We start from the raw sequence: 19344 nt of genomic DNA, 5'->3' as shown, positions 1-19344 counted from the left end.
GCAGCTTCTATGCAACCCCTGTTAATTCTGTTTACAATCTATCCAACTGAGAATGTTAGCTAGTCAGGAGAGAAACTAGCTGATGGATCAGATAGTAGAAAAGCATAACAGATTAAAAATAGAAAATAACAAAATGACAAATTAAAACAACAGCCATATGATTATAAAATATGAATTGAATTTAAAATTAATCTTTTAAAAAATACTCCTAAATTTTCATTTCAATTATATCTTTGCCTGAAACACTGAAAGAAAAATTAAAACTGTACTTCAGTGCAGACTATGATTTTTCAAATTAAACACAAAAATAAAAACCTTGTAAATAAAAAGTCAAATGTGTAGGTTTCTAATATTATGTAAAAGTCACAAGTTAGGAAAAAGAACCAAACTTCCAAATACTTTTACATTTATTTAACCTAAAATCATGACATAAAATCTATGACATTTTATTTCATGTATGACCTAGAATAATACAACTGTGATGTATTTCCTAAGAAAGTCACTGACATTATTCACCAGGGTGAAATTCAGCAGGACAGTTGGCACTGAAGGCCATCTAATGGATTCTCTATAGCTACATATGTATTTTTCCTCATTAAGAAAATCATTTTCCCTGAATACCACATCGATGGTCATAAACACTTCTAATTTCAACAATCTTCAAGAAAAGGCTTTTATTCATTCATTCAGTATTCATTCAGGCACTGTTTTAAATGATGAGGTCCTTAGCCTTCACAGAGCTTAGATTTTAGTGGGAAAACAAAGGCATTTCAAGCAAAAGAAACTCTGAGTACAAATGAACTTGGAATGTTTTAGGAATAGGAAAAAAAAAAAAGATAAATGTGCTTTGCACTTATGGCACGCAAGGAAGTGTGTAGAAGACGAGGTCTGTGAAGTAGGTAAGAGCCACATTACCTAGACCTTGGTAAACTAAGATAAGGAGTTTGGATTTCATTCAATGTATAATGAAAAACTACCAAAGGATTTTAAGCAGAAGAGTCATATAATACAATTTGCCATTTGGGAACTGGATTGTAGGAGAGCAAAGCTAGGAGCAAGAAGACCACTTAGGAAGCTACTGTAGTAGTTTGCATGAGTGGTGATGTTGGTATGCTAGGCTATGCCCAGGTCTACCCATGACAGGCCCTTAGGTGGACATCAATTAAAAACCCCTAGGCTCTGCAGTGCAGGCTCTGATCAAATGAGAGTGCCCCAAAGTTGGAAGAACAAGACTTTCAAAGCCAGGAAACCAGGTCTGAGGCCTCACAGATTTGGCTCCCTGCCTTGCAGAAGTAGCCTTACATGGCAATACATTAATAATTGTTTTCAGGTGCTATCTGAAAGGCTGGATCTGTGACCTTTCAGATATCTCACTCCATATGGGGCTGCTGAGATCATTAAATTCAGTCAAACTGTGATATGCACAGAATAAGTAGATGACTTATCTTCTTTCTCATTCTAAAATTTACCTATCAGGAATTTATTTTTTACCTCACTAAAGTAAAAGTATGGCCTTACATGAAGATTTGAAAATAACTTTATTTTTTCTGATTAGCTGCTCAGTCACTCAGAAAACTTGCCTGCTTGGGAGACGGTATACAACTATTTGGCTGGCTCAAAGGTGGGTTCACCATGGGCAGGACTGCCATACTGTTCCCCTGGCTTGAAGTGCAAGCAGAGGGGGTCAATTTCCCTGCTGTGTAAGACCAAAGTCACAGTCAATCCCCAGCCCAGACTCCGAGCAGCTGGAACTGTGGTGTGTAGCCACATATGTGAGGTTGCTGGAATGCATATGGAGCCCCAGTGCTGGAAAGGTGCAGTGGCTACTGACCCCCAAAGGAAGGCACACTCCAGAGGTGGCTCTGGCCTCAAGATGGCACCATACTGGAGCAGCTTGGCTCACAGAAGGTGGGTAGGCGGTGGAGAGTACACACCTTGTTCTCCTAATTCAGAGCAATCCAACTACATGAATTCCTGGCAGCTCAGGGATTTCAAGGACTGTGGGATTCTTCTATAGGTAGGTATCTGCGGTGGCAATGTGGGCTGGGGAAGTTCTGCTTATCTTTTCTCCTGTCTCAGGGCCCATCTGATTCAGGCAGAGAAAGGGCTGCAGAGGCTGAGTGCCTTCATGCTGTCCTCCTGTGCTACCAATTACCAAAGGAGCTTCTCCATTCCCCTGCTGAACTCTAGCACTTTCCCTTTAACGCTCTAATCAAATCTTAGCTATTTATTCACTGCCTTGGTCCTTTCTTGTGGGAGAAACAAGTGCCAGGCATTTTTACTCAGCCTTATTGCTACACTCATAACTGTATTAATTAATCTCAACAACCAGACAGAGCAAAAGAAAGGCAGTCAGATTTTTAAAGAACTTGAAGATGACAGACAAAAAATAAATAAATTTAAGACCTAGGTTGGCAGTTCCCAATCATTCTTTAAGGACTCTCTTTGGCTCAACCTTTGAGCAAATTAACAATGGCTAACTTAATACATTGATATAATTTGGATATTTGTCCACTCCAAATCACGTTTAGATAACGAGCATAGTAATCCAGTTTCAGATGTCTTTCCATGTGTCTCCTGCTTTGCCTTTAACCAATGTGAAAAGTGTTTGTTAATTTTATTGCTTTTTAATATAATTATATCCCCATACTATGATGCTATACTAATGTAACATCAATTTGAAAACAGAAATCATAAAATATTCAGGAAACTAAGAGTTAAAACCCTAATAGGCTTAACCGCAGAAGGATCTTTCATTACATGATCACATGAAATTGGGCCAGTGACAGATTATGCAGTAAATAATACCCAGGAAAATATTCATCTATCTCTTCATTTTACATACAACATTCTGTGTGACTGCATACTCTGTTATATGATCTCATTCTGAAAGAGAGTATTATAAATACAAGAAAGGGGTTATAGCTAAGTCAAAAGTGAAAAAACTCTTGACTCTTAAGCTATTAAATTTTTGCATAACTTCAAATAACTTATATAAATAGTTGTTTTTAAAACTTAAGCATGGCAACACCAGCCCAGTCCAACAGCCCATCTAGTCTGATACCCTGTCTTTGACAGTGACCAATGGTAAATGCTTCACAGGATAGCATAAATATATAACATAATGTATATAATGATACACCACTAGACCTTTATCCCAAATGGTGGTTAGAATGTATCCTGAAAGAAATGAAAATAAATCTCAACTCCTCTCTCCCTCCTATGCTCTATAATTCCCCATAAGATGATGGTAAATCTCCAATAAAGCACAAATTCAACCATAATCTAAGTCAATGCTTTATATGACCATCGACAAAGAAATAATCTCCTAAAATGAAAAGCTGCACCCAGAAATAGAACTTAAGTTCATCAAAACTTACAATTTGTAAAAGAGGATCTTCAATGAAATGAAAATCATCTGATTCACTCAAAGAATTATTTATAAAACGGATGAGTAAAATTTAACTAAAGCTTTAAAAAAAGCAAACTAGAATTTCTACCCAAGCCATGCCATTTTGTGATATTATAATACTGTTTTCTAAAGTGCATGATAATGTCTGTATTTTTCACTCTTCAGAGAAATAACGTTTGCACCTTTTGCACAATGGTTTTAAATTAAGGTTTGGATTTATTAAATGCTCATCTCAGTGCATAAAACTACATAATGTAGAAATCTGGGTTTGGTCCTTCAGGAAGCACTATTTTCTAAGCAATTATAGAGGAAAAAATGTACTATATTTTTAAAGACCTTTGGAGAATATAATTCTCATGGTAGTATAAGTATTTACTTAACAGCGCTTGTAGTCAGGAAATAGTTCCTAACCTAAATCCTCCATGGTATAATTTGAATTCATTTTCTCTTTTTCTGACCTCAAATAAGTTGTAGATCAGGTTATATCATAATTATTTCATATACAGTCATGCACCACATAATGATGTTTCCATCAGCAATGGACTGGCATTATATGATGGTGATTCCATAAAATAACAATGGAGCTTTTATATTGCATTTTTACTATACATTTTCTATGTTTAAATACACAAATACCATTGTGTTACAATTGCCTACTGTATTCAATACAGTAACATGCTATACAGGTTCATAGACTAGGATCAACAGGCTATACCATATAGCCTAGGTGTATAGCAGGCTGTACCATATAGGTTTGTGTAAGTACACTCCACGGTGTTAGCACACAACAAAATTGCCTACAAATGCATTTCTTAGAACGTATCCTCGCTGTTATGTGGCACATGACTGTATCTGAAAACCCTTACTAATGTTTCCTTTTCCAAGTTACTGCATTACAGAACTATGAACCAAATAACAGTCATGTACTGTGTTCAGTTTTATGATTTTTATATGCTATATATCATAGCCCAAGAGACAGATCTCAAAAATTACTTATCTATAATTTTTACCAAGAACTGCTCCTCTCCCTAACAGAACACACTCTTTCTCAAAAAGAATTATCTATATTCAGAACAAATCCCAAAACTTCAGAAAAGGAAGTTTATAAGAGATGGGAGCAAGGCACAATGCTTATAAAATTCTATGTAGACACCGCTTCTTTCCCTAAAATAGGGGATCATTTAATGAAATGTATCTCTCAACACCTCTGGTACACAGCTGAAATTGGAATATAATATCATAAAATCTGCAGCTGTCTCGCTGTTCTTAATAGTCCACGCTACTTCCTTAGACCACAGGAAGCCAAAACACATACTTTCAGAACCGAATTTACCTTTACAGGAATTGGCCAAAGCAGCAGAGCAGTTATGATAGATCACGCATCAAAAGAATTATCAAAAAGATCATATACACCCTTAGGAATTTTCTATTCAATTTGCTCACTCCAGAAATACTGTTTCCAAATATAAAATCTTTTTTTCATGAATAAAAACTACGGGGATAGGCAAAAATGTCTTAGTAAGTTCTAAGTTCTGGTGGCCTGAAAAACAAACATTATTTCTCACAGTTCTGAAGACTGGGAAGTTCAAGATCAAGGTGCAGGCAGATTCAGCATCTAGTGAGGGCACTCTTCCTGGTTTACAGATGGCCACCTTCTTGCCGTACTCTCACATGGCACACAGAGACATTATCTCTCACGTCTCTTTTTACAAAGGCATTAATCCTATCCATGAGGGTTCTGCTCTCATGACCTAATACCCCATAAAGGCCCCACCTCTAAATACCATCAACCCATTAAGGATTGGGTCTTCAATTTATGAATCAGGGTGGTAGGAGGACACAAACATTCAGTCCGTAATGGCAAATAAATTTTACTATACATAAATAAGCAAGAACAACTTACTTTTATTTCCAACCAAAGCAACCAGTGGCTGAGCTTCTGACTCCTCACTCACTTTCTTCACCACAGTATACCAATCTTCCAAATTCTCAAAGCTTTGATGATTTGTAATATCATATACCAAAAGGATTCCCTGTCACAAAAGAATTATAGAATATCTGTAAAGTGCTACTTGGAAAAAAAAAAAAGAATACTCCTAAGTAATGCTCCAGATATGTCAAATTGAGTATAAAATTATAAATTGAGTGTTTTATATACAAATTGACTTCAATTTAGTTACTAGGAGACAAATAATACTAAAAGTTTTTATTCAAGATAAATCCAGAAATTAGAATGCAATGCAAGCTGAAATATAATTTAATCGAAATTATAAGTGGTTTCCCAGTAAGCTACCTGGAACATGTTTGGTAAGTTACAGTAAATATAAGGAAATCATATCACATAAGTTGAAAAGGCTGAAAGGCTTACAATCCTGCCTCTCACGCTCATGAGGTCAAACATTTAAACTTTTCAATAAATAACCATCTGCTGCTATTCTTTTTAAATATTTTAAAAAATGGAGATTCCATGATATCCCTTGATAGTCAATTTTAGTGTTTAACACAGTTTTCTTTAAATGAAATGTCGATTTCCTCTTTTAGTCCTCTGTGCATTTGGAGAACAACTTGAGAGTATCCTTCTTATAATAACCCTTCATATACTTGAAGATAGTTAAGTAACTCCTTTACCATCTCCTTTCCAGAGTAAACAAACTCAGTTCCTTATGCTTTCCTCAAAGGGCCTATTTTCTGTCCCTTTAATCATAGTTGTTGATTCTTCCCAGGACACACTACATATAGTTTTTGACATCCTCTTTAAAATGAGCAATGTAAAACTGGACATAATACTGTAATAAGAGTCTGAGCAAAGCCAAATATAACAGAGAGATTGCTTCTTGCCTCTTATATATCATATTCCTTTTAATTTATCCCATTATTTTGTATGGGAAGGATGAGAAGTATATACACACACAAAAATAACAGTACCACATTCTTGATTCTCATCCAGTTTGTAGTCAAACACTTAATACAAAGCTCATGTAAGTCTGGACCCTGATGGCATTTATGTCTACTTCACAGGTTATAAAAATAAAAATCAACTACTTTTTTGCACCTACTATGTACAAGAAACATGTCTAGGTCTTTTCATTAATGCTTACAACAATCATGAAAGGCTAGTATTATTATTATTCCCATTTTACTAAAAAACAAAGGTTAAAATAACCAAGGTCAAACAAGTAAGTAAGTGATGAAGCCAGGATTTGAATCAAGGACTAAATGAATAAAAACATTTGTCTGTCAACTATACTCCAAGCATTGTGCTGGATGCTAGGGATATAAGTTCCAAACCTCAAGGAACTCAGTCTTATAGCAAAACCAGACAAGTATTTAAGACCATAGTCACAGTCAGTGATATGCCAGTAAATATTAATTGACTGGCTTGGGGTTCAGGGCACATTGGGGTGGGGTGGGAGTATTATTTGTTACATTTGCCAGTTTGCATGGTTTAAATATTCCCGTGACCATTTTTAAGCTATCAGTGTGACATCACTGAACATGGAGTTGGTTAAGACACCATTATATAACATTTCTACCATACAGATATACATGTAAAAAAACCTCAAGAGCATAAATAACAGAAATATATAGTAAAACAATTGGTAAATGCTATATTTTGAACATATAATATCTTTGTTTTAATATAATTTATGATTATTTTTATGCAAAATCACTTGTGAAGTTCGTTTCAGTAACTTGGACATCTATTATTAATACTTCTGTCTCCCATGATGCTTTGAAATACTGTCCAACACAGAATTATCTAAAATACTGAGAATAATCTCACTTTTTTAATTAAGAATAAAGCCCCAAAACTGACTTCTGAAAAAGGCTAATCTTCAATCTACTGACCCCACCTCCAGTTGCCGTGAGTGATACTATATATTGTTTGTTGAAAAGAGCCCTACCCTGGAATTATGGTCACTACTGGATGCCAGTCCTGGTGCCACCATCTACTGATCTTGGGCAACGCTTCTATTATTTCATTTTCAAAATAATGGACATGCCTATGTGGTAAAATGAAATAATAAAAATAGACTTATTTTTAAATTAACATACAAACAATTGCAGCAGATTTTTTTTTGTTATTATTCCGAGTGAATGAGAATTACGTATTCATGATAACTTTGAGATAGGCTTTAAACTCATAAATAGAGCCTAGACCTATGATTCTTAAACCTTAACATTTTTGGAACCCTGCTGACTAACAAACAAAAATCTTCATCCCAACATAGGATAATATCTAAATATGAGAAACTATATGCAAATAAAACATGGCCACCATCTATTGATAATCAGTACTAGATCAAAGATACGAAACAAATTACAAACTACTGATCTAGAACACAGGTTGGTAAAATATGGCCCACAGGTCAAATCCGGCTCACAGCTTGTATTTGTAGATAAACTTTTATTGAAACATGGTCCCACTCATTTGTTTAAGTATTATCAATGGCTGCTTTTGTGCTACAACTGCAGAATTGAGTAGCTGCAACAGAGATAGTATGGCCTGAGAAGCTTAAAATATTTGCTATCTAGCTCTTTTTAGGAAAAATCTGCCAATCCCTGATCTAGACCAATGTGTCCCAATATTTTTCAGTCAGTGATTCCTATGAATCTTTCAGGATTCATAAAAAAGACAGAAGGAAAAACTCCTATTCACTCATCTATCAACTAACCCAACTATCTCTGTGTTCATATTCCCAGTACTATTTAATGTAAAAACTATTATTTTGTCTTTGCTCTTACCATCACAAATAGTACCAGTTTTGATCTTTACCACTGTGGTGAAAATCTGAGAAGGAAAATGAGAAAACCAAAAATATTAAAATATAAAAGGAATTTCAGGACTTTCGGTTTCAGCTTTGACTGCTGAAAGCTTGCAAGTCATCACCCTTGTCCTTACAATAAGAAAAAGTCTGAATAAACTGAAAATGAAGGACTTTTCCTGGACTCAGCAGAGAACTGAGATTGCAGGGCAAATCGCCACCCCGGAATCTGGAGAGACAGGCAGATTCAGAGAGTTATAGCCAAGATCTGTTTGCCTAGAGCAGCAGCCACTACAGGTAGTAAATGATAGGAACATCTAAATGGTAATTATGACCAATTGCTGGAGGCTATGGTCTAGCTTACGAGTGAGAAACTCCTAGGGGCCCCACAGTCTTAGGGCAACTCCACACTTTTATGCATTTTACCTCCAGAAACCGCACCATATCCTCATGGTAAAGGACGAAGAAAGATCCCCTCACGACTTTGGCATGAAGAGGGAGAAGGTAACCATTATGAAATATATCCATAGCATTATCCATAAAAAAGGCATACTCTCCAAAAGAAAAAGCTTAATCAGAGCCTTATATGGTAAGGGGTAAGGGAAGTTCCCAACTCTGGCCCCCTCTAGCCATTTTGTCTCATCTAAGTGGGAGGAGCAAAGAAACACTAGTGAAGTCAAAGCCCAAAGACAAATGCCCACTAAAAGACTGAGACTTTATCATAAGAATACAGAATGTTTACCCTCCCCCATACTTTACCACAATGCCAACAGGTTACCAGTATAATAGCAGTGGATTATAGCTGAAAGAGCTAAAAGTGCTGCAAGACACAGACTTCAGCTATGCAGGAGTTCTTTAAGATATCCAAAAGGACTGGGAGAAAACAACAAGGACACTAGAGGAATCTGAAACCTGTTGGCACCTACAGCTACAGTAAACATTAAATATGGCCTAGTTCTGGCCAAATCAACATAAAACCTCACATTCCAGGCCTATTTATGTGAATTCTTATTCAACACATCATGTCCAGCTTTCAATATAAGATTATGAAGCATTCCAAAAGGCAGTTTGAAGAGAAAAGGCTGGCATCAGAACCAGACTCAGATATGATACAGGCTACAATTACTAGACAAGCAATTTAAAATAACTATGATTAATATGTTAAGAGTTCTAAATGAAAAGGTAGACTACATACAACCCACAGGGGGGTAATGTAAGCAGAGAGATGGAAACACTAAGGAATAATAAAAAGGGAATGGTAAATATAAAAAGCATTATAACAGAAATAAAGAATGTCATTGGACACAGCCTAGAAAAGAATCAGTGGGCTTAAAGATAGGACAATAAAAACTTCTAAAACTAAAATGTTAAAAGAAAAATGAATAAAACTGAACAGGACATCAAAGAAAAGTGGGACAATTCCAATCCTAAATGGAATATCATATGAATAACTGGAATACCAGAAGAAGAGAAAATCCAGCTTAAGAAATATCTGTAGTAATATTTACCAAGAAATTACCAAAATTAATTACAGACACCAAGCCACATATCCAAGAATTTCAGAGAACACTAACTAGGATAAATACCAAAATTTCTATACCTTTTGCATATTCAAACTGCACAAAAGACAAATAAAAAATCTTGAAAGAAACCTAAGGAGGGGAAAAAAACACTTTATCTATAAATGAACAAGGATAAGAATTACAAAAAATTTCTCATCAGAAACCATGCAAATAAGAAGTGGATGAAGTAAACTATTAAAGTGTTGACAGAAAGAAAAAAACTTATCTAGAATTCTATATCTAGCGAAACTATCAGAAGTAAAGGAGAAATAAAGACTCATAAAAAACAAAAATTGAAGGAATTTATCACCAGCAAACCTGCTCTGAAAGAAATATTTAATAGTAAAAGAGGTTCTTCAGGGAAAAGGAAAATGATGTGGGTCAGAAACTAAGTTGTACATAAGAAGAAAAACCAAATAAACAAAGCAAACATGAGCAAAAAACAAAACAAAAAAGCAAAGCTGAGGGATCACACTACCTGATTTCAAACTATACTACAAAGCTATAATAACTATAACAGCATGGTATTAGCAAAAAAACAGACACATCAACCAACACGTACAGTCAATAGATTTTTGACAAAGGTGCCTAAAATACACAATGGGAAAAGGATAGTCTGTTCCATAAATGTTTTAGGGAAAACTAGATACTCACATGCAGAAGAAAAAAAAATTGGACCCTTAGCTCATACCATATACAAATATCATCTCAAAATGGATTCTAAAGACTTAAACATAAGACCAAAAACTATAAAACCACTAGAAGAAAACATAGGAAAAAAACAAAACAACATTGGTCTGGGCAATAATTTTTTGGATTTGACCTCAAAAGCATAGGCAACAGAAGCAAAAATAACAAATGGGATTGCATAAAACTAAAAAGTTTCTATATAGCAAAGGAAACAATTAACAGTGTACAAAGATAAAGATAACCTAAGGATTGGGAGAAAATATTTGCAAGCCATACATCTAGTAAAGGATTAATATCAAAAATATACATGGAGCTCAAACAACTCAATAGCTAGAAAACAAAAAATCCAATTTAAAAATGGGCAAAAGACCTGAATAGACATTTCTCAGAAGACATACAAACAGCCAACAGATACATGAAAAAATGCTCAACATCATTAATCATCAGAGAAATGCAAATTAAAACCACAATGAGATATCTTCTCACACCTTTCAGAATGACTATTATCAAAAAGATAAAAGATAAACACTGGCCACAATGTGAAAAAAAGGGAAGGCTTGTACTTTATTGGTGTAAATGTAAATTAGTACATTAAGGGTAACTGTATGGAGGTTCCTTAAAAAACTAAAAATAGAATTAAGATATGATCCAGCAATCCCACTTCTGGGTATTCACCCAAAAGATCTGAAATCAGTTTGTCAAAGAGATGTCTGCCCTCCCATGTTTATTGTAGCACTATTCACAATAGCCAAGTTGTGGAATCAATCCAGGTGTCTATTAATGGATGAACAGATAAAGAAAATGTGGTATATACACACAAAGGAATGTTTTCAGCCTTACAAAAGGGAAATTCTGTCATTTGCGACAACATGGATAGAATTTAGGAACATTATGCTAAGTGAAATAGGCACTGAAAGACAAATACCATATGTCCTCACATACATATGGAATCTAAAGCAATCAAACTCATAGAAGCAGAGAGTAGAATGGTGGTTACAGAGGCTGGTGGAGGGAGGCGGGGATAGGGAGGTAACAGTAAAGGGTACAAAATCTAAGACAAAAGAAATAAAGGTTTTTTGGTTTTTTTACATCTATTGCAGCACATGGTGAATACAGTTAATAATGGCACAATGTACATTTCCAAATTGCTAAAAGAGTGAATTTCAAATGTTCTCAATACACACAAAAATAAGTGTTTGAGGTAAAGGGTATATAAATTAGCCTGAATTAATTATTCCACATTGAATTGATAAATCATAACTTCACTTTGTATCCCATAAATACATACAATTATAAATTATCAATTAACAATAAAATAAAAACAAAGAAACATACAGAATGTAAAAAGAAAGAGCAGTGGAGAAGGAATAAATGAGAGTAAAATAAAATCATTTTTTTCTTATTGTTAACCAATCCAAAATTCAACTGTTTAAAGACATAATAGCAACAATGCATTGGGTGATTATAGCATATAGATAAGTGATATGAATGACAGCAGTGTCATAAGGGACAGAAAGGATGAATTAAGAATATTCTGAGCTATCTGCACTATATGTGAAGCAAAATAGGGTTATTCAAAGGTGGACTTAGATTAGTTAAAAATGTATATTGCAAACTCTAGGATAACCACTAAAAACAATTATAAAGAAGGATAATTGCTATGTTAAGATAGGAGATAAAATACTCAAAACCAGAGAAGGCAGAAAAAGAGGGAGGATAAGAAATGAAGAACACATGCAAAAAAACAGAAAACAAATGTGATAGATGTTAACCAATAACTACTTTGAATGTGAATGGTCTAAATGCACCAATTAAAAGACAGGGATTGTCAAAATGGTTGAGAAAAACAAGTCTCAACCATATGTTGCCTACAGAAAACTCACTTTAAATATGAAAACACGGACAGGTTGTTAAAGTAAGGGGATAAAAAAGATACCATGAAAACATTAACGAAAAGAAAGCTGGAGTAGCCATATTAATTTCAGACAAAGCAGACTTCAGAATAAGGAAAATGATCAAGTATAAAGACTGGCATAACAATAAAGAGGTCAGTTGTCCAAGAAGATATAATAATCCTCCATGTATGTGCACATAACAACAGAGCATCAAGTTACATGAAGTCAAAACTGACAGAACTGCAAGGAGTTCCAAATCCACAGATCCACTATTATAGCTGGATATACAGCCTTTTCTCATTAATTGACACATCATGCAAACAGAAAATCAGTAAGGATATAGTTGACCTAAATAGAATTAACAATCAACTTCATCTAATTGACATTTATAGAATATTCAATCCAACTACATCAAAATATAGACTCTTCTCAAGCTCTCATGGAACATTCACCAAGGTAAACTACATTCTGGGCCATAAAACATACCTTAACAAATGTATAAGACTAGATATTGTGCAAAGCATGTTCTCAAACTACAGTGGAATTAAACTAGAAATCAATAACAGAAAGATAGCTTGAAGAACTCAAACTATTTGGAGATTAAACAATATATTTCTAAATAACACATGAATCAAAGAAGTCTCAAGATTAATTTTTAAATATTTTGAACTAACAAAAATACAATCTACCAAAACTTGTGGGATGCAGCAAAAGCAGGGATTACAGGAAAATGTTTAGCATTGAATACATATAGTAGAACAGAAGAAAAATCATTAATCTAAACTTCTACTATAGGAAACTGAAAAAAGAAGAGCAATTTCTGCCTAAAGCAAGCAGAAGAAAATAATAATAAAAATTAGAGCAGAAGTCATTGAAATTGAAAAGATGAAAACAATAAAGAAAATTGATAAAATCAAAAGCTGGTTCTTTAAAAAGATCAATAAAATAGACAAACCTCTAGCCAAGCTAATAAAAAAAAAAGGCTGGGGGTGCAGGTGGGACATATTACCAATGAAATGAATGGTCATCATTATTGATCCCATAAACACTAAAAGGACAGGAATGTGAACAACTCTATGGTCACAAATTTGATAATATAAATAAAAGGAACCAATTTTTGAAAGATACATATTACCAAAACTATTGGCTTCTAGGGCCTCTACCCATCAGTCTCAGCACAAAAAGGCCAGACTTCTAAGTACTTACGTCTTTGGAAGCCTATAATACAAGGACCCTCAAATCCCTACATCTCTCACCACATCAATCAATCCAGAACTCTTCTGACTCCCTCCGGAAAACTATCAGAATATTCCCAGCTACAGAAAGTACAACTCTCTCAGAAAAACCATACATTGGCCTCAACTGAAGTCTGTGAACAATCTACTTGGGGACCACTGGATCTAATTTTCTTGGCAAACTTGTGGTCATCTAAACCTATCACCATGTCTCATGTCCCAGATACCTTCTGTTACCACCCATCTATCTGCTGTTTATGTTTCTCCTATGTCTTCATCCTCACACCACCTTGTGCTTCCTCTTCCCAATTTATCCTTCAACTGCTTCTCTTCCCAAACCTTTACATAACCTTTGGAAATTAGATTTCAAGTTTAAAAAATCTTCAACAAAAATTTCTTCCATTTTTTATGCTTTAACTGTACTTCCCCCACCCCCACCCTGCCGCCACTTTCAATTCCAAGAAGATACAACACTACTGCCCCTTCTCTTTGTAAATTTCAATACTGTTCATAAATATTATGTAAGGTTAGTTTATGCAGTACTTTCTTTTCATCTACTTCACTTATCACCATATGTAATAAGAATGATGAGTCAGTAAATCAAATGGATACCATTTTCAAAGTTATAACTGGCAGAAGTTTTAATGGAATAAACACTGGTGGCAACATTTAACAGTCTTGTAAGGTACTGCATAGATTTAGTTCCATAATTTAACAGGCGCTAAACACAGTACACACGCTATTTACCCTTCTCAAAAATGAAAAGTTCCCCCATTCCCAAAATGTGGGCTATTTTTTTCCCCTGATCTGCAAAATAAACAATCTAGTTTATAGTTATATATAGAAATGAATTGAATCATATAGATTATACAATAGCCATAACAACATATACCTTGCTGCATAAAAGTGCAACCTATAAGAAACACTAATGCAAAAGAGGCCTATAAACATAATCAGTTATATGTTGGCAAATATGCACCAAAAGTTCATAGCAAAACAATGGATCTCAAGGAGTCCCGTTTTGAGATGTGCTCTCTCCCCAGTTGTCCTATAAGCACCAAACTCTTTTGCTGATAATTAACAGGCAGGCTCATCCATGTGGGGAACTGGCACACAATAGTAGTTGTGTTCTACCTCACAAATACTACACTTCATTGAGTTTATGCTCAGTGGGGCAGTGTTTGCAAACTACTTAGATTCCAGAGCAGAAAGATCTACAAAAAATGAAACATCCAGTCCTTTTCTGAGGTTTGTTATTAGCCTCTGTTAGCCACAGGTTACAGGGCACTAAACACTATGTACTGTGTGTTTGCTCCTAACCACTATGAAAAATAGCCTATAACATCTTTCTAAAGACTCCTAGAAATTTTTAAGTTAATTTAAATCTGGGAATTTAACTGGGATATATTTCAATTCTTAGAACTAGTTCTCGTCAAAATACCTCACTAATTCTTTTTTGGGTGTCAATTCAATTTGGTTTCGCCCAATACTTTCAATAGACTATTGCTAAAGTTTAATGCTAACCAAGGGTAGGGAGGGAGTAAAGGACGGTAAAATAATCAGTTTTATTTGGATCCAAGTTAACTTGCAGCCTACAAATAAGCTTCTTTCTGGATGTTAATAAACACTTTTAAAAAATGGATTCCTTAGTTTAATAGCACAGATACGTATAATTCTTTCTATATGTAATATGTAAGTTAGAGATCCTAAATAACACATTAAACTGATGTCTTCAAAACAGCTTGTCTAAACATTATTTGTGAAAGATTTCTGTCCTGTAGCATGGGTACCAAAAACCAAAGTATTCATGAGGTAGGCAATATAAAAAAAGCATCTGCAATTCTAGAAGCAATATAGATCTACTTTGAAGAATAATTATGTGACTACATAATATAAAGTTATTAAGTATATTAATATACTATTAGAATGTTTTGAAAGTATTATTTTTGAAAAGTACCATTTTCCCTAATTTATGATAGTAAATAATGAGTCAGAGCTTCTGTGGCTGGGATATATAATTTAAATACATTTTAACAAAACAGACTACTGGTAATGTACTTCACGTACTTTATATAACATTTAATTTGGAATCCTGGAAAGCAGAAAAAAATTATTACATTAGCATAAATTTATGACAATTCATTTCATCATCTCAGAATTCCCAGTTTCCCGAGATAATTTCATGAAAATGTTCATGAATTTCTCAGAAATACTGTACTACACTGCTGTTTACAAACAGAGTATATGCTTGTAACAGTCACAGAAATCGCATAAGTGTAAACAATATAAAGTACCAGCAAAAGAGAAAAAAAGTCAACATGTACCTTCAAGATAGAAACCTTATATGACAAGTTCTAAGAAGGAATGCAACATTTACTTTCTCCTAAGAAATAAAGAAACTTAGAAGAGAATAGAGACATGTTACTAAACTTAAGCACTCTTGGAAAAGATGAAAATTCTTCAGATTTCTACAAATTTTTCCATTAATGCCTGCTGAATATAGGCAGCTATGTAATAACACAAAATATACACTGCTAAAAACTGACTTAAGGAGATGGTTACACAATATTGTGAATATACTAAATGCCACTGATTATACACTTTGGAATGATTAATTTGATATGATGTGATTTTCACATCAATATTAATTTTTATATAATAGTAAGATATTTTAAATAATTTGAATACATTAAATAATAAATTTTTAAATGATTGTACTAACGTGGAGTTAACAGAATCTAATTAATGGGTATTATATTCCCCTAATTTTTAAGTGAAGAAATATATATTAATTGAATTTTATATTATTATTTACCCTGAGATGCATAAAGTCCTCCTGTTTTCCACTAACTCTAGCTATACTTATAAATCATAAAAGGCTATTCTATTTGACACCAAGAGTCAAACATCATTAGAAGTTAGGCCAATCTAATTTTTCATCTTTTTAAAATCCTATATATGGCTTTGAAGATAGATTTTATGAAGCAAAGAGAAAAGAGTGTTATTTTCAAATCCCATTTTTTTCAACCATGTGAGTGAAACAAGGACTGCGGCTTCCCACCAATCTCTGTCCAGTAAGTTTTCTTTAGATTAGTAACCACTTTAAACCTAATCAGTTTAAAACAGAAAAAATTAAACAATAACAAATAAGCCAGACACAAAAATCTGAAATGTACTTTTTAAGAGAAAAATGACATGCACAAAATATCAAGTCATTTCATCATAGATGAAACTGTTCAACATGAGCAGAAAGATTTTGTAGGAGACAATAATATAAAAGAGAAGACAAAGAAGAAAGAGTTGTAAGAGCCAAATCTATATATCAATAATACAAAAACCAAAACTCTTAAGGCCTTCATACGTGATTCAGAACCATATTAGCCTCATTTATCCTTCTCTGCATAAGCCAGAATCTAGTTTCCATCTAAAATTAAGGCAGTGGTATTTGACAAGAACCAAACTTTGTACAGCAAAGTGCTTAACATTCTCTATCTTTATCCTACAGATTCATTTCTTCTGAGCAACATAACTCCATGTCACCAAGTTATGCTTCTGCCACTTAAAATATCAAATTCCAATAAGGACCTAAATGAAGATTTTGAAGTATTATCCTTATAACGTCTCATGATAATGTGAAGATACACACTAATTAAAAGTGGAAGAAAAAGCAAAAATAAAGAAATAGCCTATCAAAGAGTATTATATACAGAGCCTCGTAAGCACCATGTACTCCATATTCAGCTATATACCATGTATTCTACGTCATCAGATGATTACATTCAATGGCATTAACATGTTTCTAAACTCTCTGTCATTAAGCCCAAAGCACTCTGCCAAAGCATTAAAAAGACAATTATTCTTCACCGAACTTGTTCAGAGAGAAATAATTAACTTTTAAAGTATATTACAACTATGCATATTTTCTACATGTATAATACTTTTATTTAAAAACTCAAAAATTATATATATCTATATATCATGTTGCCAAAGAATTATGTAATTATTCAAGTGATTTTTCTTGCTCTACATAGATTTTCTGAAAATACATCATTATCATATTAAATTATAAGTGCTTCATATACATTAGTCATACTTAGTTGTTTGATACAAACTATTGATATATCTATTAAATCTGAAAAATGATAAATATTTAGAATAATTCATAGCACAAAAATATAGACATATAGATATACTTTTTATCGTTGCAACTTAAAATGAAATTAAATTTTCCCTTTTCATTCAGTTTATATGAAAGTAGCCACTACAACCAAATCAGCTAATAAATATCAAAATATCATTTATCACTGCATTTATTCAATTGCTAACAATAATGTCTAGTAATATAAGTAGCATATGAATGCTATTAAGAGTTTTTCAGTTTACACCAATTAGTGTTACCAGTTTCATCACCCAAATCATTCCAAACATAATTTGAGCAGATTCAAACCAAAGGATTATCACAAATATAAAATTAATCTCTCTACATATCAGATAAAAACCAAGTAAGAAAGAATGTGTATAAGTGAGTGTGTTTATATGTGTGTGTATATCAGCATGTGTGCTTATTAAGAGGAATATTCTCAATATTGGAATAATCATAGAATTCATGTCATACCTGTGCTCCATAGATATATTTATCCAACATTTTGCCTCCTATTGTCTGCCCTCCTATATCCCAAACTTGAAGAGTAACATTCAGGTTTCCTAGAATATAAAAATAATAATACAAAAAAAAAAGTTAAGTAGCAATAGAACAATTGAACACAGTTTCACAGAACACTAAGTCACAATGATAAACTCTGAACCCAATTTGCCTTTACTCTGTAGGCTCATATGATCAGAAGTTTGGAATTATGAATATAATGTTGTCAAAAGAAACCACAGTAGGGAATCTACATTGATCCTTTCATTTCATTTCCATGGAACCACATTTACAATCACTTTCAAAACAAAAGAAAATAAAGTAAGCTTTAACTTATAAACTTAATGCCTTAAATTTTTTCTGTTAGAGACTACAACAATAAAGCACATGTGCATGGAGTAAGAAATACACTTTAAAAATAAAAATTGAAGCTTTGTATATTCACCCACCCAATTGTACATATGAATTTTGATGTAGGTTCTAAACTCTATGGGTTCTAAAACTTACAGAATAATAATAGAAGAGTACAAAAAATGCACTCATAATTTCAACTCAAATGAATGAATCTTTTTTTAATTTGAATTTTCAGCTATTATATATGATGGCAAACATAATTTAAAAAGTGCATGTTTTCAAATGTAACCCATAAAATAGAAACACATTTGATAGCCCTGTTCAGAAATAATGGAGACATACCAAGTATATCACTAAATATTGTGATGCATTCATACCTGTTCGAAGCATTTCCTTTGAAACAAATTATATGTGCTTCCAGGCCTTCATAAAATAACTATTAATAATCTTCTTCCCCATACAAGCATTATAAAAGCATTCTAAAACAATGAAAGGAAATCTTTAAAATTCTTCTGTGCATTTTGCAAAATATTTGGTTGCTATAAAAATTTGAGATAAGCTATTCTCTCTTATCAAAGCAACTAAGGAATGAGCTACAAAAGGCAAAGAGCATTGTCTGATATGCTTTTTACTTTAACATTTCAAACTTTCTCATAAAATTATGTAGTTGTCTCCAAAGTCTCAATTAGCAATTTCTGAATGATTTGCAAATCAAAAAAATTCAAAATAAAAACTTAGAAACTGAAAAAATGATCTCACTTCAAAAACAAAAAACAATTATAAAGACA

The 19344-nt window shown here is 33.4% G+C and overlaps 1 protein-coding gene across 4 annotated transcripts in view; it reads right to left on the bottom strand.

Annotated features, from left to right (window-relative positions):
- The window catches only part of RAB28 (RAB28, member RAS oncogene family), a 135554-nt gene that overhangs the window by 107237 nt on the left and 8973 nt on the right, over positions 1-19344 (bottom strand). For all 4 annotated transcript variants that reach the window (XM_069494055.1, XM_069494054.1, XM_069494058.1 and 1 more), the window contains exons 3-4: positions 18176-18264; positions 5316-5445 (exon numbers count right to left, since the gene is read on the bottom strand). In XM_069494055.1, the coding sequence (XP_069350156.1) occupies positions 5316-5445; positions 18176-18264 (219 nt within the window). The remainder of the gene's footprint in view (positions 1-5315; positions 5446-18175; positions 18265-19344) is intronic.

Source organism: Eulemur rufifrons, chromosome 19, assembly GCF_041146395.1.
Source record: "Eulemur rufifrons isolate Redbay chromosome 19, OSU_ERuf_1, whole genome shotgun sequence".
NCBI classification, from domain to species: Eukaryota; Metazoa; Chordata; class Mammalia; order Primates; family Lemuridae; genus Eulemur; species Eulemur rufifrons.
This window is presented reverse-complemented; position numbering and strand designations above follow the sequence as displayed.